Raw genomic sequence first — 26,399 nt, forward strand, 5'->3', positions numbered from 1 at the left:
TTTCCTCTGCCCTTGGTTAAACAGTGTATATGAACAGTGTAAATAGTTCATTGATCCCCTTCAATAACTCCTCATTTTTTCCAACATCACTCTCACAGCCAACCTATCCTTCACAATCACTTTCCTGTGCAAAAAATAGTGAAATACTATAAAATCTGTTCTTCTAAATGCTCATCTTTTATTATTCATTTTGAAAGTATACAGGATGAGATAAAAACACAGGGACCAGCATTTGTCTGCAGTGCTATTGGTGTCCAACCGTCACCTAGTTAAGCTATGGTCAGATGATGTGTGATCCTGGTTTTGGTATGTTTTGTCAGCCATCAAGAGAAGACACTACTTGGGCTACTGATCAATTTTAAAATCACTAAGGAGACAACATTTTTGATTTTCCCTGTATGTTAGCAACATTTGTCCAACTATAACTGATGACTTTGTTACCATTGCAGTACAGTATAGTATGGTAAGCATTATACAAACGGATTCATACACCAGTGGTTGCCAAACGTGCCCTAACAATTTAGGTTTTTAGGCTATCTATGCTTAGGCACAGATGACTTAATTAGTACCTCAGTCATTTTAATTATACCATCACCATCTGTGCACAAGCAGGGATATCCCTAAAACCTGGACTGTTGGGGTGCCCTGAACACCGTGTTTGGGAACCACTGGGCATACACATTATCTCCACCCTGACATGTCAAGTCCGCCCAAAATTTGACATATTGTAAATGTAAATTTGGACAAAATAGTTAATTTCATGGAATATTTTGTACAGGTGAAAATCAACCAAACAAAACATTGTGATAGTCTTTCTTTATACACTCTTTTTTGTCTATCTATTTATAGGTTGCTTGGCTTCTACAAGGGAATACTTCCTCCTATTCTTGCAGAAACCCCAAAACGAGCAGTTAAGGTACAGAATGTTATTACATATTATTTATCTGTACCAACATCTTATTGAGCACTTAAAGAATGTGAAATCAACCGCACCAATCTCTGTTGCTGTCTAAATTCTCTACCACACACACACACACACACACACACACACACACACACACACACACACACACACACACACACACACTAACATTACACTAGCGGTGTGTTTTGGAACTGTTAGAGGAAACCAGGGCATCTGGAGGAAACCAATGCAAAACACGAGTACAACATATAGAAGCCACCAGGTTGGTACCATGGTCAAAATGAAAGCTATGATTCAAAAGCAGTAATGCTAACCACTAATCAGCTGGGCACTAGGACATACAGGTTGAGTATCCCATATTCAAAATGCTTGGGACCACAAGTAATTTGGATATCGTATTTTTCCGTATTTTGGAACAATTGAATACCATAATGAGATATCATGGCGATGGAACCCAAGTCTAAGCACAGAATGCATTTATGTTTCATATACACACACAGCCTGAAGGTAATTTTATCCAGAGTTGCTTACCCTCCCGGAACAGCGCTAAATCACATCGTCGTAGCTCTGCCCCTCACTGTCCAGTGCCTGTTTCCTCTGTACTGGACAGCTGGGTGGGAGCCACAATGATGTATTTGTGCTGAGTCTGACACACTGCTGGACACGCCCCCTTACCACCGGACCCGCACCCTGTTCGCCAACCAGGCTGTCCCGTTCCGGAGGAGGGAGCAGCAATGTTGGCAAGTATGCATTAAACAAAGTTTGTGTACATACACACAATTCATTTATGTTTCATATACACCTTATACACACAGCTTGAAGGTAATTTAATACAATATTTTTAATAATTTTGTGTATTAAACAAAGTGTGTGTACATTGAGCCATCAGAAAACAAAGGTTTCACTATCTCAGTCTCACTCAAAAAAATCTGTATTTCGGAATATTTGGATATGGGATACTCAACCTATATTGATACTGGTGTTTTCACTGTCACCAACTGGATTAAGTGTTCACTACTCTTGTGGGTTTTCCATTTGTTTAAGATATAGATCCTCCTACATAGATTGTCTAAGACAATTAGATCACTGTGTACATCTAATAAAATAATATACATGCATTTTTTTTTTTTTTAAAGAAAGAGTTAAAAACTACTGGTTCTTGAACTTGCCAGCTAACTGGGGACTTGACCTGTGACCAAAATCATCAGAGACGTTTGTTAAATGAATAGTAAACTAGAAAATCGTCTCCTGTTCTGTAAAACAAATTCTCTATTTACATGTGATGCAAAGCTTTGCTTTACCTGCACTATTTACATAACGTTGAAATTACCATGGGAAGCAAATCAGTATTTTTGGCAGTTCTGAGTTCAGCAAAAGAAGAATTGGAAAATTGGCTGTAGCCTTTAACGCTTTGTCTCTAACAAAAATATATGCTATTAACCCTGTATCTCCGGAGAATACAGGTGTAACAGGACAATGGGGTTGTGTTACAAGCAGATTAGTACATGTTACAGCTTTCCATCTTGTGACAGGATACCTCTGCTCTGCTATTCTAGGTTACAGATTCGAACTGGTGTCTCACTATACCACTATACGTAACTTTATATAAGTGTCTAATCACATTATGTGGAAGTTGTTCATGCAGAACTTCCGCAATTTCTTCTGGTATGGCCGCTACAGGACTTTGTTCCCCAGTACCCGTTCCTCCAAACTCAACACCTCCAACTGCTCTGATCTGAAAGAGAGAAGGCCTGTTTTGGGAATGCACCCGACTTGCAGCTAGTTCACTAAATAAGGTCCAACAAAAACTGTACAGTGCAGGATATCATTTTGGGCTAGACAAAGTACATTATCAAGCGTTGACATTTGAAGTGCTGTGCGTTTTTCAAGTATATATACAGGTTGAGTATCCCATATCCAAATATTCCGAAATACGCAATATTCCGAAATACGGACTTTTTTCAGTGAGACTGAGATAGTGAAACCTTTGTTTTTTGATGGCTCAATGTACACAAACTTTGTTTAATACTCAAAGTTATTAAAAATATTGTATTAAATGACCTTCAGGCTGTGTGTATAAGGTGTATATGAAACATAAATGAATTGTGTGGTTGTACACACACTTTGTTTAATGCACAAAGTTATAAAAAATATTGTCTAAAATTACCTTCAGGCTGTGTGTATGAGGTGTATATGAAACATAAATGCATTCTGTGCTTAGATTTAGGTCTCATCACCATAATACATATCTCATTATGGTATGCAATTATTCCAAAACACGGAAAAATCCCATATCCAAAATTCCTCGGGTCCCAAGCATTTTGGATAAGGGATACTCAACCTGTATATATATATATATATATATATATATATATATTTAACCAGTGAACCTATACCTTACACATGTTGTATTAAATCATATTAGAGTATTGTAGGCTGATTGATCCAGGGTGTAGGACTCTAAGGGAGTAGGCTCAAAGGTGTCAGAACAGGCTGTGTTTGAGGATCCGTTGGACTCTGACCAACCGAAGGACTAGATGCCACTGAGTACTGGAAACAAGGACGACGAAGATAATTCCTTTACATATATTTATTAAGGATAACAGATCAGAATGAGACTGTAGGAAGACTGAGACTGATTAGTTCAGGATTGGGAAACTGCAGGGAATGAAGTCACTGAATGATACGAGGCCGAGATTGAAGAACTGTGAGGAATATACTTAGGTTGATATAAAGATGAGACTGAAGAACTGTGAAGTTGAGTTGCTGAGTGATGCGAAGGCGAGGTTGAAGAACTGTGTGTTAGGTGCCGCGGTCCGCGGCGCCGCTCGGTCTGCTTCCGAGCGACGCTAACGGCCACCGCACCTCCCTTCCTGCCCGCCCGGTGCCTAGCAACGCCAGGACGCCGTGCGCGCTGAGCCGCCGGGTCCCTGGCAACGATGGGACGCCGTGCGCGCGTAGCCGCCGGACCCTTAGCAACGGGGACGCCACAGACGAACCGCGTTCCCCGTTGCTTCCTATCAATCAATACACCTGTTAGCTCTGGTCGTGCAGCAGGGCAGCTGCACGACATTACTAATTAAGCTTCGCTGCAGCCATTGGAGGGCTCCCTGTAATATTCTCCCTCACTACCTGGCACAGATGCCGGTGATAGCTTCCTGTATGCTGTTCCTGCCTTGTAACGTCTGTTCCTGGTCAGCTGTATCTGGTCGATCCTGCTCCCTGTGCTCCTGAGTCCTGGAGTTCGGAAGCCGGTCCTGGGAATCCTTCCTGTTCAAGTGAACCTGTTGCAGTCATCTGGGGGTTCTCGTTTGTTGGGGTTCTCTCCCGGTTTCGTGAGTAGCGGCTTCTGCCGCGTGTTGCGGCCTAGGCCGCTTAGTCTTTTTGGTACTTTTTGTATTGGTGGTTTTTGCGGAGGTTTCCGCTTTTCACTGTACTCCCCGGAACTCGGCGGTGCCGTGTGGGGGAGTGGACAGTGATATCTTTTGTTGTTCTTATCCTTTGGCGGCGTGCCGCACATAAATTTAGTTTTAGGGTAGTTAGTAGCCCCTAGCTTCTGTTTGCTTTAGTTAGAGGTCCCCTTGTTATTATCCTGTCTCGGTTCACGCTTTGTCTCACGCTAAGACCTGAGGGCATCGGAGTTGGGCAGACCTAATCCGCCCTTCAAACGCGGCTGCCGTGGGCCCAAGAAACCATAGTCATTCAGGCGTGAACTGACCACACGGGTAAAACAACGGAGGTAGGGTGCTAGGGGCTATTCCCGTTCCCTCCCTATTTCAGCGTCACGTCCTGGTGCTCTGGACTCACTTTGCAACATCTTTCTAGTTCTGAGCATCAGGAACGTAACACTGTGAAGACTGTTAGCCGGATGATGTGAAAACATGAATGTGGAACAGTGAAGACTGGTTGCTGGATGATACGAAGACGTGAATGAAGAACTGTGAAGACTGGTTGCTGGATGATGCGAAGATGTGAATGAAGAACTGTGAAGACTGGTTGCAGGATGATGCGTAGATGAGAATGAAGAACACAGGCTGAAGCTTGTGAACCACCTGCGGAATCCGAAGGCACCTGTGGGAGAGCGGTTGACCGTGACCATGCACTGGAGAGCTGGCGAGCATTGTGCAGCGAGAGTCGGCTGAGAACTAGGAGAGCCTGATGGCAATTAACAAAAGATGCACAGAACAAACTGCGGGAGCACAGAACTAAGGCACAGAGTAACAACAACAAAGCACTGGCACAGAATGCAATAATCCCAGCCTATTTATAGGCAGCAGGAAAACAGGATTGGCTGACACTCACTCATCACGCTCATTGGTGCTGCCCTTGGTCTCCAACATGGCCGCTCCCAGCACTGCAGACACGCCAGGAAACTGCAGGTGACTAGGTCCTCCCTCCAGCCTCCAGAAGCCGTCACTCCCGCCGCTGACCCAGCCGTGTCCCCGTTCGAACACAGAGCTCCGCAGGCAGCCGCAACGGCAGAGGATGGATCCCAGGACCCGCGGCGGGCGCTTACCGAAAGGGAGAAGATATGTAATTTTAATATCAAAGCCTGGACTTAGCCTGGACTTAAACTGGATGAAAACAGAAAGAAAATATCTAACAACACAAATAACAACAGATGAACTACCTATCAATATCAACTGTATATGCAAATTTATCACCCTCCAACTTTCACTCTGTGAACGCTATGCAACCCATTTGCAGAAAGAAACATATGTAAGATCAAGTTTCCATCCATAAACAGGATCACAAAGATCTTCATTGGCACAATTGTGAGTTCACCTTCTTACCACACCTAACAACCCCTGTCTGTGTAACTTGGACAATAAGCACTGTATTTCCATGTTTTTGACGCACTTACAATGTTTAATTTCTCCTTCAGTTACTTGTATATTTATTTGCAGTATTCACAAACATCTTCATGCACATGCTGAACCTATATCATTTGTCTTTACACACTTGCAAATCCAATCCGAATTACCTTTGCTTTTTGCTTACCCTCTCATGTTCTCTCATTTCTAACACATCCTTCAATTTAAATTTCTGTAACTACATAAACTTTCTGCTGTAACCAAATTTTAATGCCACTGTACACTTCCAACACTGTACTTTCACCTGCATTTCTGCAATCCTACTGCTCTGTTCACTTTACAACCACCAGTCCTATTTCCAAATTTAGCATTCTATTTACCTAATCCACGCTACAGCATGTCTAGCCTGTCTGCCCTATCCTTTCTCTGTCCCCTGCTCCAACCTCTATCCTTCTCCCCTAGTCTCCTACATTTCCTTCTCTCTCCCCTGCTTTGTCTCCCATCCACTTCAGTGCCTCCCTTCCACTCCTCCCCTGACATCCCACTGTCATTCACCTCTACCCTACCATGGGCCCAATCATCCACCACTCTGCCGTGCTCCCTTCCTCCTCTACCTACCTACCTCACCTCATATCCCTCTGTACCGCACTTTAGTCCCTCCATGTTCAACTGCTGCAGTGTCCCTTCCGAGCCCAGGAGCCAGCACCCTCACTACATCCTCTGTTTCCCTGTCTTCTAAATCCATCTCACCTCATTGCTACAGCAACCCTGATAATCTCATTCACATCACTCCCTCAGACTCTCCCTCTCTCCTGTGCCCTCTGGAATGCCAGATCTGTCTGTAATAAACTGGCCCCCACCCATGACCTTTTCATCTCAAATTCCTTGCATCTCATAGCCATCACTGAAACTTGGATTACACAGTTTCTCCCGCTGCTCTCTCTGCTGGGGGTCTCATATTCTCACACACACCCCAACCTGGGGGTCGCCACGGTGGTGGTGTTGGGATCCTACTACCCTCTAGCTACTCATACCAACTCATACCACCAGGACAAACCTTTACATTCTCTACATTTGAGGTCCATGCCTTTCGCCTCTTCCAACCTGTTCATCTTCGAGTAGCTGTCATTTACCACCTCCCTGGCATGCCCTCCAAATTCCTTGACAACTTTGTTTCCTGGCTTCCTCATTTTCTCTCTTCTGACATTCCCTCTATTATCCTAGGTGATTTCAACATCCCTATAGATAACCCCACAAAATCACCTGCCTCTAAACTCCTTAGCCTCACCTCTTCTCTTGGTCTCTCCAGTGGACCTCCTCCCCCTCCCATGTGAGTGGAAGCTCACTGGATCTGGTCTTCACTCACCACTGTGATCTTTCTGATTTCTCCAACTTCCTGTTCCCCCTCTCTGACCATCACCTGCACACTTTTGTATCATCAATATTTTTTTATTGAATTTTTATGATGCAAAACAGGGGTACAGAAGGAAATAAAGGGGGGGGGGATAGGTACATGAATACAGGAGACAACATACTGGCAAACATGTACAAACAGTTCAAAGTCAATCAAACAAGTACATCAAAGAACTTGCAGTGAACCTAAAATAATGGAAGATGGTAAAAAAGGAGAAGAAAAACAGAAAAAAAAGGGAGAAAGGCGGCAATGGGCATATTATATATACAGCACTTGAGAGAAGGCCATCTCAGTCTTAGGGAGGGGGAGGGACCTCATCAGCCGAGAGGTCAGGAGAATGCAAGTCTGAGGAAGAGGAACGTAGTATCAGTGTAGCGCCCTCACCCTCCGTGATAAACAGATGCCAGGGCATCCAACGGACCAGAGGGGATTTAGCGGAGATGGAGTATGGGATGTACTCAGTCTCCATCAAAAAGTGCAGCTGTATTTTGTGTATAACCTTCAATAGGGGAGGTGATGTGGGTTGCTTCCAGTTTTGGGCTAAGGCCGCACGTGCAGCGAGGCAGATATGTCCTAAAACATAATGTAAATGGGTACCCACGGATCGCGGGTATACATTCAATAAAGCTATAAGGGGGGAAGGGGACAAATCAAGATTCAGAACTTTATTGATAAGCCCAAATACCTCCACCCAGTACACTTGAATATGGGAACATGTCCAAAAAATATGAAAGAGGTGACCCACCTCTCCGCAGAGACGCCAACAAAACTTCGAACATGCAGGCCAAATCGTATGCAACCTATCAGGTGTGAGGTATAATCTATGTAGTAACTTGACATGCATTTCGGAGTGATTCAGACATTTAGACATAGTGAAAGACGACAAAAAGATGTGCTGCCATTGGGAATCATGGAGAGTACAGCCAATATCCGCCTCCCACCTGATTTGGGCTCTGGATTTAGAAACGGGGATTAGTGACAGTAATGCTTTATACCAGAAGGAAATTTCTCCCTTAGAAGTAACAGTAAAAATTCGGCCTATGGCATGTGCAATAACAGGGGGTGGTGGAGTGAGAGTAAGGTGGAGGCTATTCCACCAGTGCTGGATTTGGTAGTATCGAAGCTTCTCAGAGTTAGGCAAAGAGAAGCGTCCCTGAATATCAGAAAAAAAGGCGAGTACAGACCCATTAAACAAATCTCCCAGGACCCCCATCCCCCTAGAACTCCAGTTTGCCAGATTAAGATTAGGGACTAGGGCGGCCACCGCTCGTAATGATACTAAAGACATATTATGATAAGAGGGGGATAGGGCCATAGTCAACCTGTCCCAGGCCTGTAGCGTGGCTCGGGTAGAGGGAAGGAGGTTTAAGACCTGTGGGCGCAGGGATTTGGGCAGCCAGAAGAGATCTTTCAGGGGGAAACGGGGACAAGCCGTCTCCTCCAGACACGTCCACCCCGGACGCATATCTCTACAGAATTCCTTAATCTGAGCCAAAAGGCAGGCTTCCTGGTACAGTGAAAGATTAGGCATAGCCAGGCCGCCGGCACTCCTTGGCAGAGACATCCTCGCGCGAGCGAGTTTAGGCGGGCGCGAAGACCATATATAATTGGTAAGAATTGCAGTGGCCTTATCTAGATATTTCTTTGGGAAGGTAAAATGGATAGTACGGAACAGGAACATTAATTTGGGGAGCAACGACATTTCAAAAGCGGCCAGACGCCCCAGCCACGAAATTTCATAATTGAGCCATGATTTGGTGAACAGCTGAAGGGAGGACAACAGAGAGGGAAGATTAACCTCAAAAACAGAAGAGGTAGACGGGGGGATGAAAATACCTAAATATCGTATCGAGGATGTTTACCAATTGTAAGGGTACTTAGCGCGTAAGAGGGTCAAGGAATGGGTGAGATTAATGGGCAAAGCATCGGTCTTAGAGGCGTTTAATTTATAATAGGATGCTGCAGAGTACATATCTAAAATATTGTTTAAATGAGGGAGTGTAGTGCAAGGGTCAGTTACAAATAAAAGAACATCGTCCGCGAACAGACAGAGCTTGTGAAGAGAGGAGCCTAATCGCAGTCCAGGGAACTGCGGGTCCGCTCGGAGCTTAGCTGCCAAAGGCTCAATGGCCAGGACAAAAATGAGAGGGGATAGAGGACAGCCCTGGCTGGTGCCATTGGAAATTGGAAAAGAGGAGGCCGACGGGGAGCTATACAAGGCTAATATCGAAGAAAGGATGCGATCGCGCAGGCCAAATTTTAATAGAACGTCCCGCCTGTAAGACCAGTTTAAGCGGTCAAAGGCCTTTTCTGCGTCCAAAGATAGCAGAAGGAGACCGTGCTTAGGGGACAGGGAATCTACAAGGTTAAAAACCCTGTGTGTATTATCAGACGCTTGTCTTCCCGGGATAAAGTCGACTTGATCCGGATGTATCAGGGAGGGGAGTAGGGCATTCAAACGAGAGGCTATTAATTTAGCATATATTTTAATGTCCCCGTTCAATAGCGCAATGGAACGATAATTTTGACAAGAGGTCAAATCTTTGCCTGGTTTGGGGATCGTGACAATACGCGCCTTGAGCATCTCCTCAGGGAGGGTACCTCGAGAGATAATGTCATTGTAAACTGTCACTAGAGAGGGAGCTAGGAGGTCTTGGAGCGAAACATAGAAGTCATTAATAAAGCCATCGGGGCCCAGCGCTTTACCCCGAGGTAGGGACTTGATCACCTGCAGGACCAAGGGGCATTCAGTAATGCTAATTGATCATCTGAAGTAGTTGGGAGGCTTATATCCGCTAAGAAGGAGTTGATAGAAGAGGGAGTGGGCTGAGGGGCAGAGGGATCAGTCGAGAGTTGGGAGTAGAAGTTGGCAAACTGATTCGATATCTCCCTCGGGTTAGAAATGTTGGCGCCTGCGGGGGACACAATAAGCCTGATTCTCTTCCGATGTGTGCTGCGCTCTGAGCTTGCGGGCAAGCATTTTCCCCGGCCTGTTCCCCGCAAGATAAAATTTCTGACGCATCCTATTTAGTGAGGCCTGGGTGCATGCCGTAAGTAATTTCTGGAGTTGGGACCTAGTGTCGGATAGCTCCTTCTGTAAGGTTTTCGTAGGCATAGATTGATTTTTGTCCTCTAAGTCCTTCAACTTAAGCTCCAAATCGGCCTGGTGTTGTCGATTAAGTTTTTTAAGCTGCGCTCCTGCCTGAATCGCTGCCCCTCTGATAACGGCCTTAAGTGCGCACCAAAAGTTCAGGGTGGACGTGTCCGAAGGGGAATTAAATTCCATATAGGACGACATATCAACTATGATTTTTTTTTAGACTGGATTAGACAACAAGTGAGGAGAGAGTCTCCAAGGGTGGGGGGGGAGAATGCTGGCTAGCAACATCCCATTTAAGAGTCAGCGGGGCGTGGTCTGACCAAGTTATAGGGAGAATGTCCATGGATCTGGCAAACTGAAGGGTCCATTTATCCGAAAACATAAAATCAATACGGGAGTAAGAGTTGTGGACGGGGGAATAGTAAGTGTACTCCCGACCAGTGGGGAGGCTGAAGAGGAGGGAAAGGGCCTGGGAGACCTGTCCAATTTAGGGTCAAGGACTAAATTAAAATCCCCCGTGAGAAGAAGGGAGCCCTTACGAATCTTCTGAATGGCCACACATAACTTACGGATAACAGCAACTTGGTTTGAATTCGGGGCATAAGCTGAGACCAGAGTAACCGGCCTATCGTTTAAAAGGCCGCTCAATATGAGATACCGGCCACTTTTATCGGCTATCTAAGAATGCAAAGTAAAGGAGATGGAATTCCTAAACAGTATGGCCACACCGTTCCTCTTAAAGGGGCCATTAGCAAAATAACCCAAAGGGAATCTGTCGTCTTTAAAAATAGGGGGCGCTGCAGATGAAAAGTGTGTCTCCTGCAACGTGACAATATCCGCTTTATACCTAGCAAAATAACCCAAAGCCAGCCTTCTCTTATTAGGGGAATTCAACCCCTTAACATTCATGGATAGAACCTGAACCATCGGGGCAAACTAATGGATGTTGTAGGCAGTGAATGACCTTGACACATACACAGATAAACTCGTCTCAAATAGTGAATACCTACATCAGAATATAGGGGGTGGGGAGGAAGAGGAAGGACAAAGGGAGGGAAAAGGAAAGGAACAAACCAAAACAACCCAGTACATCGGGTCGGCATAACTACTGCAAGGAAAACAAAAAAATGCAGTAGTGTATTACCAGGGGGAACATGTGGCCTAGCGCCACCACCCATGAACCTGAACAAAAAGAGAGAAAGAGGAAAAAAAAAAAAAATAGAAAGCAGGAGCAAATATACCTACCAACAGTACAGATTAGAACAAAAACAGATACATATAGTCTAAGATATGAACAAGGAGATGGGACTCCATTAGCACAACTACGAGCAGGACAACTCACGTGACCTCAACATGGATAATGACTGAGTCCCTTCTATGACAGCGGTACAGGACAAAGTTCAAAGTGAAAGCCAAAGCTGAAGGAGTCGACATCAGGCTGTGGCCCATTCCGATTGAAGACTTGGCTGCTTCTTGGATCCAGGAGGCAGCGTGACAGAGATATCCCACTCCGCCAGCAATTTGACTCCAGCCTCCAATGAAGTCACTGTGTAGAATTTGTTTTCATATGAGATGACGAGCTTCACCGGAAAACCCCATCTATAAGTGATGTCTTGATCGCGAAGTGCCAAAGTTATAGGAAGGAATGATCGTCGTTTGGCCAAAGTCAGGGCAGAGAAATCCGGAAAAAGTTGTAATCCGCCAAGCACATCCGATTCGGAGTCACCCGCCTCCCTAGCTGCTTTCAGGATGCATTCTTTAGTTGTGAAAAAATGCACTCTCATGAGCGTATCTCTCGGGAGTGAGGGAGCAACAGAGCGTGGTTTAGGCAGTCTATGAATCCTGTCTATAAGCAGCTCTCTGGGGTCGGCTCCAGGCAGAAGTTTCCGGAACAACGCGGTAGCGTAATCCTCCAACTCGGAATTCCGCACTGAGTCTGGAATGCCTCGGATCTTTATACTATTGCGCCGGGATCTGTCCTCTATATCTGCCATCTTGAGTTTAAACGCCTCAAGGTTATTTTGCTGCTGATCGTGGGCCGCTATAAGGTCATTATGGGACGAGACCAGTTCCTCTACTTTCCGTTCTAAATGGTCCGTACGTTCTCCTATAGCGTGCAGCTCCGTCTTAACCTCCCGAACAGCGGCCGTGAGATCTTGAGTCAACTCAGACTTGAACGCTGAAAGGGCCTGGTACAGAGTTTTGACCGTGAGACGGGCATCAGAGTCAGGATCAAACCCCGGCATAGAGGCAGGGCTGCAGGGGCTATCCTGTGCAGAAGCGGCACTCGGAGACTTCCGTATAGAAGAGGCGGTAGGGGCTGCTTTCTGAGGTGGAAAAGATACTCTGGGAGGCAGCACCCCTTTAACCTTTTTCAGAGGCATTCTAATGGAATGAGATTCCGTAGGTGGGATGACGATGATAAAGAAGCTGAGGATCTCGTAGAATATATGACGGAGAGTTAGGTAAGCATAAAGAACAAGGGTGGTGGCGAACAAGCGGTCTGAACTACATCAGAAGATCGGTGTCACACAGGGCCAGGCAGAGGATCATCTACAGCCTGCAGCACCCAGTCGGCAGGCTCCCAGCCGGGAGAAAGGGGTGAGAGGTCAGACACACAGCCAGGATCCAGCAGCACTGCACCCAAGGTGATAGGAGACAAAGCTGCACTAATAAGGCAAGGCTTCCCTCCAGGGACTCCCCAGTAGCAGAGTGCAGGGGCCAGCAGGCAAGAGAGGGGCCAGTAGATGATGTTGGCCACCCAGGAGTGCAGGCAGGCCAGAGAAAGGCCAGCTCCGGGATTCCACTCCAATAGGGCACTTCCGGCGGGGAGGAGGCACAAATCTAGGCCGCGGCTCCCGGTTCTCATGTAGGCTGCGGTCGGCCGGAGCATCCAGGAAGGCAGCAGGCCCCTCCACCACACCACGGGAGGGCGTCTAGGCGATCCGGGGTGGATATGAGCGCAGCCGGCGCCCGCCGGAGCGGGACGGAGCAGCCGAAGAGTAGGTCGGGTGAAAGAAGATGGCCGCCGGGAGGAGAGGGGCAGACGGAGACACGCCGTAGCCGCGGCTCAGCAGGGCAGACAAGGGAGCCCCGGTCTCACCGCCGGTCCCGGAGCTTCAGAGCAGGTGAGAGACAGCTGGGGAACCTCATCAGGGGCAGGAGGGAGCCACCGCAGATCCCGGTCCGGCTCCAGCACTTTCTCGGAGCTCATGGCCGGGGAGGCGCCAAACTCAAGGCCCAGGTCTCAGCACGGATGGTAGGCCTCAATCAGAAACAGTCACGGGACCTCCCCGGGACCCACACGCCAAGCAGGGCCACGGGTGGGACAGCGCAGGGTAAGATAAGCCGCAGGGGCCAATTATTCAATATAAAACAGGCCTCTGGCAACAGGAGCTCTAATAGTGCACGTCCACACAGAGCCAGATCCAGGCCACACCCCCCCACCTGCTCACTTTTAACCTATCTCTATCTGCTTCTCCATCTCTACCATCACAAAGTGTAACATTGAGGCTATTGACACCACTTCCCTATCCTCCCTGTTTGACTCACACCTCTCTCCTATTCTCTCTTTCGTGGCCAGAACAAGCTACTTCTCTATACAATGCATCCCTTACCTCTGCTCTTGACTCTGTCGCCCCCACCAACCACTATTCACCCTCGCAGATTGACAACTCAACCCTGGCACACCAAATGCACCAGATATCTGCAAAAATGCTCACGTACCACTGAGCGACAGTGGAGGAAATCACGCTCTAAGGCCGACTTCCTCCACTACAAATTTATGCTCTCATCCTACTTTGCTGCCCTTACCCTCTCTAAACAATCTTACTTCAAAAACCTCATCTCCTCCCAATCCTCAAACCCCCGGTGCCTCTTTGCCACTGTCAACTCGCTCCTCTGCCCACCCCCTCCTCAACTCCCCTCTTCACTTTCTGCTCTTGACTTTGCAACCTACTTCACACCCAAAATTGACTCCATTCGTCAGGACATAACATCCCACCAGAACCTGAGCAACCCCCCTCCTCCATTCCCCGACCCCCCCTCTCCTTCCCTCCTACCAACTCTGACATCTTTTTTCCCTGTATCTGGAGAGGGAGTCACAGTCCTCATCCGGTTCTCACCCCCCTCCACCTCCCCATTTGACCCTATTCCCTCCTGTTTTCTCCGCTTCCTCTCTTCTGCCTGTTCCCATCTTGCCCATCTACTCAATCTCTCACTCTCATCAGGCACTGTCCCTTCTGCCTTCAACCATGCACTTGTCTCCCCTATTCTTAAAAACATACCCTTCATCCAACCAATCTCTCCAACTACCGACTCATCTCTCTTCTCCCTTTTGCCTCCAAACTCCTTGAGCGTATTGTCTACAACCGCCTCACTGTCTTTCTTTCTTCCCACTCACTGCTTGACCGTTTCCAGTCTTGTTTCCGTCCTCAGCACTCCACTGAAACTGCCCTCACGAATGTCTGCAATGACCTCCTTGCTGCTAAATCCAGGGGCCACTACTATCTGCTTAATCTCCTTGATCTCTCTGCTGCTTTTGACACTGTATACCACCCTCTCCTCCTGCAAATCCTTTACTCACTTGGTTTGCGTGATACTGCTCTCTCCTGGCTGTCCTCCTACCTTTCTGACTGTTCCTTCTCTGTCTCCTCTCATGACTTCACCTCCCCCCCACTTCCTCTACCAGTAGGTGTCCCCCAAGGTTCTGTTCATGGGCCTCTCCTTTTCTTTCTCTACACATCCTCATTAGGTGAGCTCATTTGCTCTTTTGACTTAAAATATCATCTCTACGCTGACGATACTCAAATCTACCTTTCCTCCCCTGACCTCTCCCCTGCTCTCATCACTCGTATCTCCAACTGTCTCTCTGCTATCTCCTCCTGGATGTCCCAGCGCTTTATTAAATGTAACATGTCTAAGACTGAGCTGATCACCTCCCCTCCTCCCGCATAACCTCACCTCCCACAATTTCATTATCCATTGATGGCACAACTATCTCCTCTAGCCCCCAAGTGCGATGTCTTGGAGTAATCCCTGACTCATTCCTCTCCTTCAAACCACACATCCTGTACCTCTCACAAACCTGCCATTTCCATCTCAAAAACATCTCCAGGATCAGACCCTTTCTCACCCAGGACACTACTAAGACCTGCATCCACTCACTGGTTATCTCCAGATTGAACTACTGCAATCTCCTCCTATCTGGCCTCCCTCAAAAATGCCTCTCTCCACTCCAATCTATCCTCAATGCTGCTGCCCGTCTCATCTTCCTCACCAAACGTACTACATCCACGTCCCCTCTCTTGCAGGACCTTCACTGGCTACCCTTCCCATTCAGAATCCAATTCAAGCTTCTCACACTCACCTACAAAGCCCTCACCCACTCTTCTGCCTCTAACATCTCTGACCTTATCTCTCTTTACATTCCCACCCATCGTCGTCGCTCTGCCAACTGATTACCTCCTCCCACTCCTACCTACAAGATTTTGTATGTGCTGCTCCCTATCTCTGGAATGCTCTACCTCTCCCCATCTGACTCTCCACCTCTCTACAAAACTTCAAACGGGCTCTCAAGACCCACTTCTTCACCAAACCCAGCCAACTCTCCTCCTAACCCTCTTGTCTATGCTCACTATCTACCCCTTCTGTGTCACCCCGGTCTGTTAGCACCTCACCTTTTAGATTGTAAGCTTGCAAGAGCAGGGACTTCTTTCCTCATGTGCCTTTCCTTTTCTTGTTTACATAATATTATACTCCTTATTGCATTTGATGGCACCTAACCCCGGGTTTTTTATACCTGTCCTATATTGTCTTGAACCGTAAGTGCTGTTTTCTTGTTTGCTCATTAGATTATGTACTGTGTAATGGGTGCTGCGGATCTCTTGTGGCGCCATATAAAGGAGAATTATATATATATATATATATATATATATATATACATACATACATACACTGTGGTGAGGGCTTGTGTCTCACCACAATTGCACACATGCTGGTGGAATCAGCTCCCTCCAACATAGAGGAAAACAAGACCTGCTCATTCTGCACCTGCAATAGAGAATTATAATTCCAGGCTTTCTAAATTGCACAGCTGTAGCTGGAGAAAGAGCGGTCCAGGTTTTCCATCTCACCCAGAGACAGCAGGAAGTCAGGTGCAGGAGAGGGGTTTAAAAATCCCATGTACCAACAATGAATTGTGCTGATGCCTGTTAGAGGCTCCGTTTATAACACCAGGGACTGTGGACATTGGCCGTGCCAGGAGAGCATGGCAAGTGTAGTTGCAAGCCACTGCACAGAATGACTTTTGAGCACGGGAAGTGCTAGGAACTTTTATGTTTGTCTTGGGTGCGGCCAGTCTCCAGAGGGGGTGTGGCCTGCTTCCACAGAGGCTTGGCTAAAATTATAGAGTGCATGGTTTGGGCCCCTTGATAATACTGCTAGTGCAAGTGCATGCATGATAATGTACCCTAGTAATAGCAGCAATGCACCTTAGAGAATTCACCATTGTCCTGTTCAGTATAATGTAACATATGTATAAGTTATAATTGAAGTGCACAATCTGGAACATGATTCCTAGAGGATGTGGGGCAATAGGGCCCGCCGGAGGTTAGTCCAATCCTGTGATATATATATATATATATATATATATCATACTTGCCTACCCTGCCAGAAGCTATGGGAGGCTCCTGATTTGTTTGCTTGTCCCCCGCAGCCCCGAAAGGGTAAGTTATTTTCCTGCATCCTACACAATCTTGCCCGCTTCCTAGTGAAGTGGGCAGGATAAGGATAAAATAATACACTCTAAGGCAGCTGTCTGATGGGGCGGTGCTAATCGCAGCATTTAGCCCCGATCCCTACCAGCAGCCCATCCAATAGCTGTCATTTCCTCCTCTTGGGGGTGGGGCCTAATGATATCTCAGTTTGGCCACGCCCCCGAAGTTGTTTGCTGCGTCTCCTCCCTGGGCTTCTCCCGGAAAGGAGACTTGAAAGGTAGGCATGTATGATATATATATATATATATATATATATATATATATATGTGTGTGTACAAAGGAAGCGATCAGCGCCAAAGATGCAGTACCCGCAAAAAACACTAGTATTTGGACCACACAATAAGATAGCTAAAGTCTCCTAGTGTACACTCTTCCTATCTGGACTTCATCAAGGGGTCCCCTTGATGAAGTTCAGATAGGACAAAACGCGTTGGATGCTACTTGATCTAAACTCATCCTCAAAAGCTAAGATATCGATCTCTTATCCTTTTTAAACCTATTTTTGTATTGTTACATGTTTTACTTTTTATTCACATTTTTTTTCTATTTCTATCAAAAAGATTTTTGTACTTTTGAATGTTATAGTATGTTTGCAGGTGCATGCTATTCTGTACAGCCTATCTTTTACCCAGTGATACTCTGTTTTTAGTGCTGCGTTCTACAATAAATTTTTTACTATTTTTATATTCACAAGGTTTTAAGTCTCCTAACACTTTTGACACCATTGGTCGCATAAGTACGTTATATTCTATCCCCCCCCCAAAAAAAAATAAAAAAAAAAATATATATATATATATATCCATAGAAATGTCCGCACTCACGTCCAAAAAATCATCACCATGGGGTGCTGCTCATGATAACCCCGAAAGGGTTTCACATATACCAGGTGTGTTGGAAAATCCAACAGAGGGCACTCACCAGTCCATAAGAGTATAAAGGTTTATTGATACATTATAATCACCAATAGTGTGTCGACGTTTCGGCCCCTAGGGCCTTTCTCAGTACAATCAATGGAGACATCCAAACAGCATGCCAATTACATATACAGTACTTTTATATGGAGCTGTCCCCCTTTTGCAGCTATAACAGCTTCCATTCTTCTTGGAAGGCCTTCCACAAGATTTTGGAATGTTTCTTTAGCCATTCATTCTGGAGAGCAATTATGAGGTTAGGCACTGATGCTGGATGAGTTGGCCTGGCTCTTAGGGGGACATGTACTAAGCAATGATAAAAGTAGAGAAGTGAGCCAGTGGAGAAGTTGCCCATGGCAACCAATCAGCTGCTCTGTATACTTTTATAGTATGCAAATTATAAATGTTACGTCAATGCTGATTTGTTGCCATGGGCAACTTCTCCACTGGCTCACTTCTCCACTTTTATCACTGCTTAGTACAAGGCCCTCATTCCGAGTTAATCGCTCACTAGCTGCTTTTAGCAGCAGTGCAAACGCTAAGCCGCCGCCCTCTGGGAGTGTATCTTAGCTTAGCAGGAGTGCAAACGAAAGATTAGCAGAATTGCTCGTAAAAATTTTCATGCCGTTTCTGAGTAGCTCCAAACCTACTCCTACCTTGCGATCACTGCAGTCAGTTTGGTTCCTGCTTTGACGTCACAAACACGCCCTGCATTCGGCAGCCACTCCCCCGTTTCTCCAGGCACGCCTGCGTTTTCACCTGACACGCCTGAAACACTGCACACTCCCGGAAAACGCCAAGTTACCACCCAGAAACACCCCTTTCCTGTCAATCACTCACCGATCAGCAGTGCGAATGAAAAGCGCCGCTCGGCCTTGTGTAAAACAGCATAGTTTTGTGTGAAAGTACTTTGCGCGTGCGCTCTGCAGCACAGAGATGCCTTTTCTCTGACGTCCTAAGTGGATGCTGGGGACTCCGTAAGGACCATGGGGAATAGTGGCTCCGCAGGAGACTGGGCACATCTAAAGAAAGCTTTAGGACTATCTGGTGTGCACTGGCTCCTCCCCCTATGACCCTCCTCCAAGCCTCAGTTAGATCTCTGTGCCCGAACGAGAAGGGTGCACAATAGGGGCTCTCCTGAGCTTCTTAGTGAAAGTTTTAGTTTAGGTTTTTTATTTTCAGTGAGACCTGCTGGCAACAGGCTCACTGCATCGAGGGACTAAGGGGAGAAGAAGCGAACTCACCTGCGTGCAGAGTGGATTGGGCTTCTTAGGCTACTGGACATTAGCTCCAGAGGGACGATCACAGGCCCAGCTTGGATGGGTCCCAGAGCCGCGCCGCCGGCCCCCTTACAGAGCCAGAAGGCAGAAGAGGTCCGGAAAATCGGCGTCAGAAGACGTCCTGTCTTCAACAAGGTAGCGCACAGCACTGCAGCTGTGCGCCATTGCTCTCAGCACACTTCACACTTCGGTCACTGAGGGTGCAGGGCGCTGGGGGGGGGCGCCCTGAGACGCAATAAAAACACCTTGGATGGCAAAAAAAATGCATCACATATAGCTCCTGGGCTATATGGATGCATTTAACCCCTGCCAGAATACATAGAAAAACGGGAGATAAGGCCGCCGATAAGGGGGCGGAGCCTATCTCCTCAGCACACTGGCGCCATTTTCCCTCACAGCTCCGTTGGAGGGAAGCTCCCTGGCTCTCCCCTGCAGTCACTACACTACAGAAAGGGTTAAAAAAGAGAGGGGGGCACTAATTAGGCGCAGTATTAACTATACAGCAGCTATAAGGGGAAAAACACTTATATAAGGTTATCCCTGTATATATATAGCGCTCTGGTGTGTGCTGGCAAACTCTCCCTCTGTCTCCCCAAAGGGCTAGTGGGGTCCTGTCCTCTATCAGAGCATTCCCTGTGTGTGTGCTGTATGTCGGTACTTTTGTGTTGACATGTATGAGGAGAAAAATAATGTGGAGACGGAGCAGATTGCCTGTAATAGTGATGTCACCCCCTAGGGGGTCGACACCTGAGTGGATGAACTGTTGGAAGAAATTACGTGACAGTGTCAGCTCTGTATAAAAGACAGTGGTTGACATGAGACAGCCGGCTACTCAGCTTGTGCCTGTCCAGACGTCTCATAGGCCGTCAGGGGCTCTAAAGCGCCCGTTACCTCAGATGGCAGATATAGACGCCGACACGGATACTGACTCCAGTGTCGACGGTGAAGAGACAAATGTGACTTCCAGTAGGGCCACAAGTTACATGATTGAGGCAATGAAAAATGTTTTACACATTTCTGATAATACGAGTACCACCAAAAAGGGGTATTATGTTCGGTGAGGAAAAACTGCCTGTAGTTTTCCTGAATCTGAGAAATTAAATAAGGTGTGTGATGATGCGTGGGTTTCCCCCGATAACAACTGATAATTTCTAAAATGTTATTGGCATTATATCCTTTCCCGCCAGAGGTTAGGGTGCGTTGGGAAACACCCCCTAGGGTGGATAAAGCGCTCACACGCTTGTAAGGGCTCTACCCTCGCCTGAGATGGCCGCCCTTAAGGATCCTGCTGATAGAAAGCAGGAGGGTATCCTAAAAGGTATTTACACACATACTGGTGTTATACTGCGACCAGCAATCGCCTCAGCCTGGATGTGCAGTGCTGGGTTGGCGTGGTCGGATTCCCTGACTGAAAATATTGATACCCTAGATAGGGACAGTATATTTTTGCCTATAGAGCATTTAAAAGATGCATTTCTATATATGCGTGATGCACAGCGGAATATTTGCCGACTGGCATCAAGTCTAAGTGCGTTGTCCATTTCTACCAGTAGAGGGTTATGGACACGTCAGTGGTCAGGTGATGCGTATTCCAAACGGCATTTGGAAGTATTGCTTTATTAAGGGGAGGAGTTATTTGGGGTCGGTCTTTCAGACCTGGTGGCCACGGCAACAGCTGGGAAATCCACGTTTGTACCCCAGGTCGCCTCTCAACATGAGAAGACGCCGTATTATCAGGCGCAGTCTTTTCGTGGACAAGCGGGCAAAAGGTTCCTCATTTCTGCCCCGTGACAGAGGGAGAGGAAAAAGGCTGCAGAAATCAGCCAGTTCCCAGGAACAGAAACCCTCTCCCGCCTCTGCCAAGCCCTCAGTATACGCTGGGGCTTTACAAGCAGAATCAGGCACGGTGGGGGGCCCGTCTCAATGAATTTCAGCGCGCAGTGGGCTCACTCGCAAGTAGACCCCTGGATCCTTCAGGTGATATCTCAGGGGTACAAATTAGAATTCGAGACGTCTCCCCCTCGCCGTTTCCTAAAGTCGGCTTTACCGATGTCTCCTTCTGACAGGGAGACAGTTTTGGAAGCCATTCACAAGCTGTATTCCCAGCAGGTGATAATCAAGATACCCCTCCTGCAACAGGGAACGGGGTATTATTCCACACTGTTGTGGTACCGAAGCCGGACGGCTCGGTGAGACCGATTCTAAATCTAAAATCTTTGAACACTTACATACAGAGGTTCAAATTCAAGATTGAGTCACTCAGAGCAGTGATTGCGAACCTGGAAGAACCTTCATGTCAAAATTTACCCTTCTCACCAAGGGTACCTCAGGTTTATGGTACAGAACTGTCACTATCAGTTCAGACGCTGCCGTATGGATGGTCCACGGCACCCCGGGTCTTTACCAAGGTAATGGCCGAAATGATGATATTCCTTCGAAGGAAGGGAATTTTAGTTATCCCTTACTTGGACAATTCCCTGATAAGGGTAAGATCCAGGGAACAGTTGGAGGTCGGTGTAGCACTATCTCAGGTAGTGTTGCGGCAGCACGATTGGATTCTCAATATTCCAAAATCGCAGCTGGTTCCGACGACGTGTCTTCTGTTCCTAGGGATGATCCTGGACACAGTCCAGAGAAAGGTGTTTCTCCCGGAGGAGAAAGCCAGGGAGTTATCCGAGCTAGTCAGGAACCTCCTAAAACTGAGCCAAGTCTCAGTGCATCAATGCACAAGGGTTCTGGGTAAAATGGTGGCTTCCTACGAAGCAATCCCATTCGGCAGATTCCACGCAAGAACTTTCCAGTGGGACCTGCTGGACAAATGGTCCGGGTCGCATCTTCAGATGCATCAGCAGATAACCCTGTCACCAAGGACAAGGGTGTCCCTCCTGTGGTGGTTGCAGAGTGCTCATCTTCTAGAGGGCCGCAGATTAGGCATTCAGGACTGGGTCCTGGTGACCACGGATGCCAGCCTGCGAGGCTGGAGAGCAGTCACACAGGGAAGGAATATCCAGGGCTTATGGTCAAGCCTGGAGACATCACTTCACATAAATATCCTGAAGCTAAGGGACATTTACAATGCTCTAAGCTTAGCAAGACCTCTGCTTCAAGGTCAGCCGGTGTTGATCCAGTCGGACAACATCACGGCAGTCACCCACGTAAACAGACAGGGTGGCACAAGAAGCAGGAGGGCAATGGCAGAAGCTGCAAGGATTCTTCGCTGGGCGGAAAATCATGTGATAGCACTGTCAGCAGTATTCATTCCGGGAGTGGACAACTGGGAAGCAGACTTCCTCAGCACGACCTCCACCCGGGAGAGTGGGGACTTCACCCAGAAGTCTTCCACATGATTAAAAACTCGACAGGTATTGTGCCAGGTCCAGGGACCCTCAGGCAATAAGCTGTAGACGCTCTGGTAACACCGTGGGTGTACCAGTCAGGGTATGTGTTCCCTCCTCTGCCTCTCATACCCAAGGTACTGAGATTGATAAGATGGAGAGGAGTAAGCACTATATTCGTGGTTCCGGATTGGCCAAGAAGGACTTGGTAACCGGAACTTCAAGAGATGCTCACGGAGGATCCGTGGCCTCTACCTCTAAGAAGCGACCTGCTCCAGCAAGGACCCTGTCTGTTCCAAGACTTACCGCGGCTGCGTTTGACGGCATGGCGGTTGAACGCCGGATCCTGAAGGAAAAAAGGCATTCCGGATGAAGTCATCCCTATCCTGATCAAAGCCAGGAAGGATGTAACCGCAAAAACATTATCACCGCAATTGGCGAAAATATGTTGCGTGGTGCGAGGCCAGTAAGGCCCGACGGAGGAAATTCAACTGGGTCAATTCCTACATTTCCTGCAAACAGGAGTGTCTATGGGCCTGAAATTGGGGTCCATTAAGGTTCAAATTTCGGCCCTGTCAATTTTCTTCCAAAAAGAACTAGCTTCAGTCCCTGAAGTTCAGACGTTTGTAAAAGGGGTACTGCATATACAGCCTCCTTTTGTGCCTCCAGTGGCACTTTGGGATCTCAATGTAGTTTTGGGTTCCAAAAGTCACATTGGTTTGAACCACTTAAATCTGTGGAGTTAAAATATCTCACATGGAAAGTGGTCATGCTGTTGGCCCTGGCCTGGGCCAGGCGCGTGTCAGAATTGGCGGCTTTATCCTGAAAAAGCCCTTATCTGATTTTCCATTCGGACAGGGTGGAATTGAGGACTCGTCCTCAGTTTCTCCCTAAGGTGGTTTCAGCGTTTCACTTGAACCAACCTATTTGTGGTGCCTGCGGCTACTAGGGACTTGGAGGACTCCAAGTTGCTAGACGTTGTCAGGGCCCTGAAAATATATGTTTCCAGGACGGCTGGAGTCAGGAAATCTGACTCGCTGTTTATCCTGTATGCACCCAACAAGCTGGGTGCTCCTGCTTCTAAGCAGACTATTGCTCGTTGGATTTGTAGTACAATTCAGCTTGCACATTCTGTGGCAGGCCTGCCACAGCCAAAAATCTGTAAATGCCCACTCCACAAGGAAGGTGGGCTCATCTTGGGCGGCTGCCCGAGGGGTCTCGGCTTTACAACTTTGCCGAGCAGCTACTTGGTCAGGAGCAAATACGTTTGTAAAATTCTACAAAATTGATATCCTGGCTGAGGAGGACCTGGAGTTCTCTCATTTGGTGCTGCAGAGTCATCCGCACTCTCCCGCCCGTTTGGGAGCTTTGGTATAATCCCCATGGTCCTTACGGAGTCCCCAGCATCCACTTAGGACGTTAGAGAAAATAAGAATTTACTTACCGATAATTCTATTTCTCATAGTCCGTAGTGGATGCTGGGCGCCCATCCCAAGTGCGGATTGTCTGCAATACTTGTACATAGTTATTGTTACAAAAATCGGGTTATTATTGTTGTGAGCCATCTTTCAGAGGCTCCTCTGTTATCATGCTGTTAACTGGGTTCAGATCACAGGTTATACGGTGTGATTGGTGTGGCTGGTATGAGTCTTACCCGGGATTCAAAATCCTTCCTTATTGTGTACGCTCGTCCGGGCACAGTATCCTAACTGAGGCTTGGAGGAGGGTCATAGGGGGAGGAGCCAGTGCACACCACATAGTCCTAAAGCTTTCTTTAGATGTGCCCATTCTCCTGCAGAGCCACTATTCCCCATGGTCCTTACGGAGTCCCCAGCATCCACTACGGACTATGAGAAATAGAATTATCGGTAAGTAAATTCTTATTTTCTCTGACGTCCTAAGTGGATGCTGGGGACTCCGTCAGGACCATGGGGAATAGCGGCTCCGCAGGAGACAGGGCACAAAAGTAAAAGCTTTAGGATCAGGTGGTGTGCACTGGCTCCTCCCCCTATGACCCTCCTCCAAGCCTCAGTTAGGTTTTTGTGCCCGGCCGAGAAGGGTGCAATCTAGGTGGCTCTCCTAAAGAGCTGCTTAGAGTAAAAGTTTTGTTAGGTTTTTTATTTTCAGTGAGTCCTGCTGGCAACAGGCTCACTGCAACGAGGGACTTAGGGGAGAAGAAGTGAACTCACCTGCGTGCAGGATGGATTGGCTTCTTAGGCTACTGGACACTAGCTCCAGAGGGACGATCACAGGTACAGCCTGGATGGGTCACCGGAGCCGCGCCGCCGACCCCCTTGCAGATGCTGAAGAGAGAAGAGGTCCAGAAATCGGCGGCTGAAGACTTCTCAGTCTTCATGAGGTAGCGCACAGCACTGCAGCTGTGCGCCATTGCTCTCAGCACACTTCACACCAACGGTCACTGAGGGTGCAGGGCGCTGGGGGGGGCGCCCTGGGCAGCAATGAAAGTACCTATGCTGGCTAAAAATACATCACATATAGCCTCTGGGGCTATATGGATGTATTTAACCCCTGCCAGGTTGTCAGAAAAACGGGAGAAGAAGCCCGCCGAAAAGGGGGCGGGGCCTATTCTCCTCAGCACACAGCGCCATTTTCCTACACAGCTCCGCTGCTAGGAAGGCTCCCACGCTCTCCCCTGCACTGCACTACAGAAACAGGGTTAAAACAGAGAGGGGGGGCACTTATTTGGCGATATTATTATATATTAAGATGCTATAAGGGAAAACACTTATATAAGGTTGTCCCTGGATAATTATAGCGTTTTGGTGTGTGCTGGCAAACTCTCCCTCTGTCTCCCCAAAGGGCTAGTGGGGTCCTGTCCTCTATCAGAGCATTCCCTGTGTGTGTGCTGTGTGTCGGTACGTGTGTGTCGACATGTATGAGGACGATGTTGGTGAGGAGGCGGAGCAATTGCCTGTAATGGTGATGTCACTCTCTAGGGAGTCGACACCGGAATGGATGGCTTATTTAGGGAATTACGTGATAATGTCAACACGCTGCAAGGTCGGTTGACGACATGAGACGGCCGGTAAACCAATTAGTACCTGTCCAGGCGTCTCAAACACCGTCAGGGGCTTTAAAACGCCCATTTACCTCAGTCGGTCGACACAGACACGGACACTGACTCCAGTGTCGACGGTGAAGAAACAAACGTATTTTCCATTAGGGCCACACGTTACATGTTAAGGGCAATGAAGGAGGTGTTACATATTTCTGATACTACAAGTACCACAAAAAAGGGTATTATGTGGGGTGTGAAAAAACTACCTGTAGTTTTTCCTGAATCAGATAAATTAAATGAAGTGTGTGATGATGCGTGGGTTTCCCCCGATAGAAAATTATTGGCGTTATACCCTTTCCCGCCAGAAGTTAGGGCGCGTTAGGAAACACCCCTTAGGGTGGATAAGGCGCTCACACGCTTATCAAAACAAGTGGCGTTACCGTCTCCAGATACGGCCGCCCTCAAAGAGCCAGCTGATAGGAGGCTGGAAAATATCCTAAAAAGTATATACACACATACTGGTGTTATACTGCGACCAGCGATCGCCTCAGCCTGGATGTGCAGCGCTGGGGTGGCTTGGTCGGATTCCCTGACTGAAAATATTGATACCCTTGACAGGGACAGTATTTTATTGACTATAGAGCATTTAAAGGATGCATTTCTATATGGCCCTCATTCCGAGTTGATCGCTAAGTTTTTCGTTCGCACAACCTATTAGTAAAGTTGCGTTAATGTAGTAATTTTGCGAACATCCGCCCCCAACGTATTTTTGCTCATTCGCACGCATTATTACACAAAGTGGGCGTACGCCAAATGACATCGCAG

The 26,399-nt window shown here is 47.4% G+C and overlaps 1 protein-coding gene across 3 annotated transcripts in view; it reads left to right on the forward strand.

Annotated features, from left to right (window-relative positions):
* The window catches only part of SLC25A21 (solute carrier family 25 member 21), a 1,082,402-nt gene that overhangs the window by 794,255 nt on the left and 261,748 nt on the right, over positions 1-26,399 (forward strand). For all 3 annotated transcript variants that reach the window (XM_063947851.1, XM_063947850.1, XM_063947852.1), the window contains one exon: positions 850-916. In XM_063947851.1, the coding sequence (XP_063803921.1) occupies positions 850-916 (67 nt within the window). The remainder of the gene's footprint in view (positions 1-849; positions 917-26,399) is intronic.

The sequence above is a fragment of the Pseudophryne corroboree genome, chromosome 12 (genome assembly GCF_028390025.1).
Source record: "Pseudophryne corroboree isolate aPseCor3 chromosome 12, aPseCor3.hap2, whole genome shotgun sequence".
NCBI lineage: Eukaryota > Metazoa > Chordata > Amphibia > Anura > Myobatrachidae > Pseudophryne > Pseudophryne corroboree.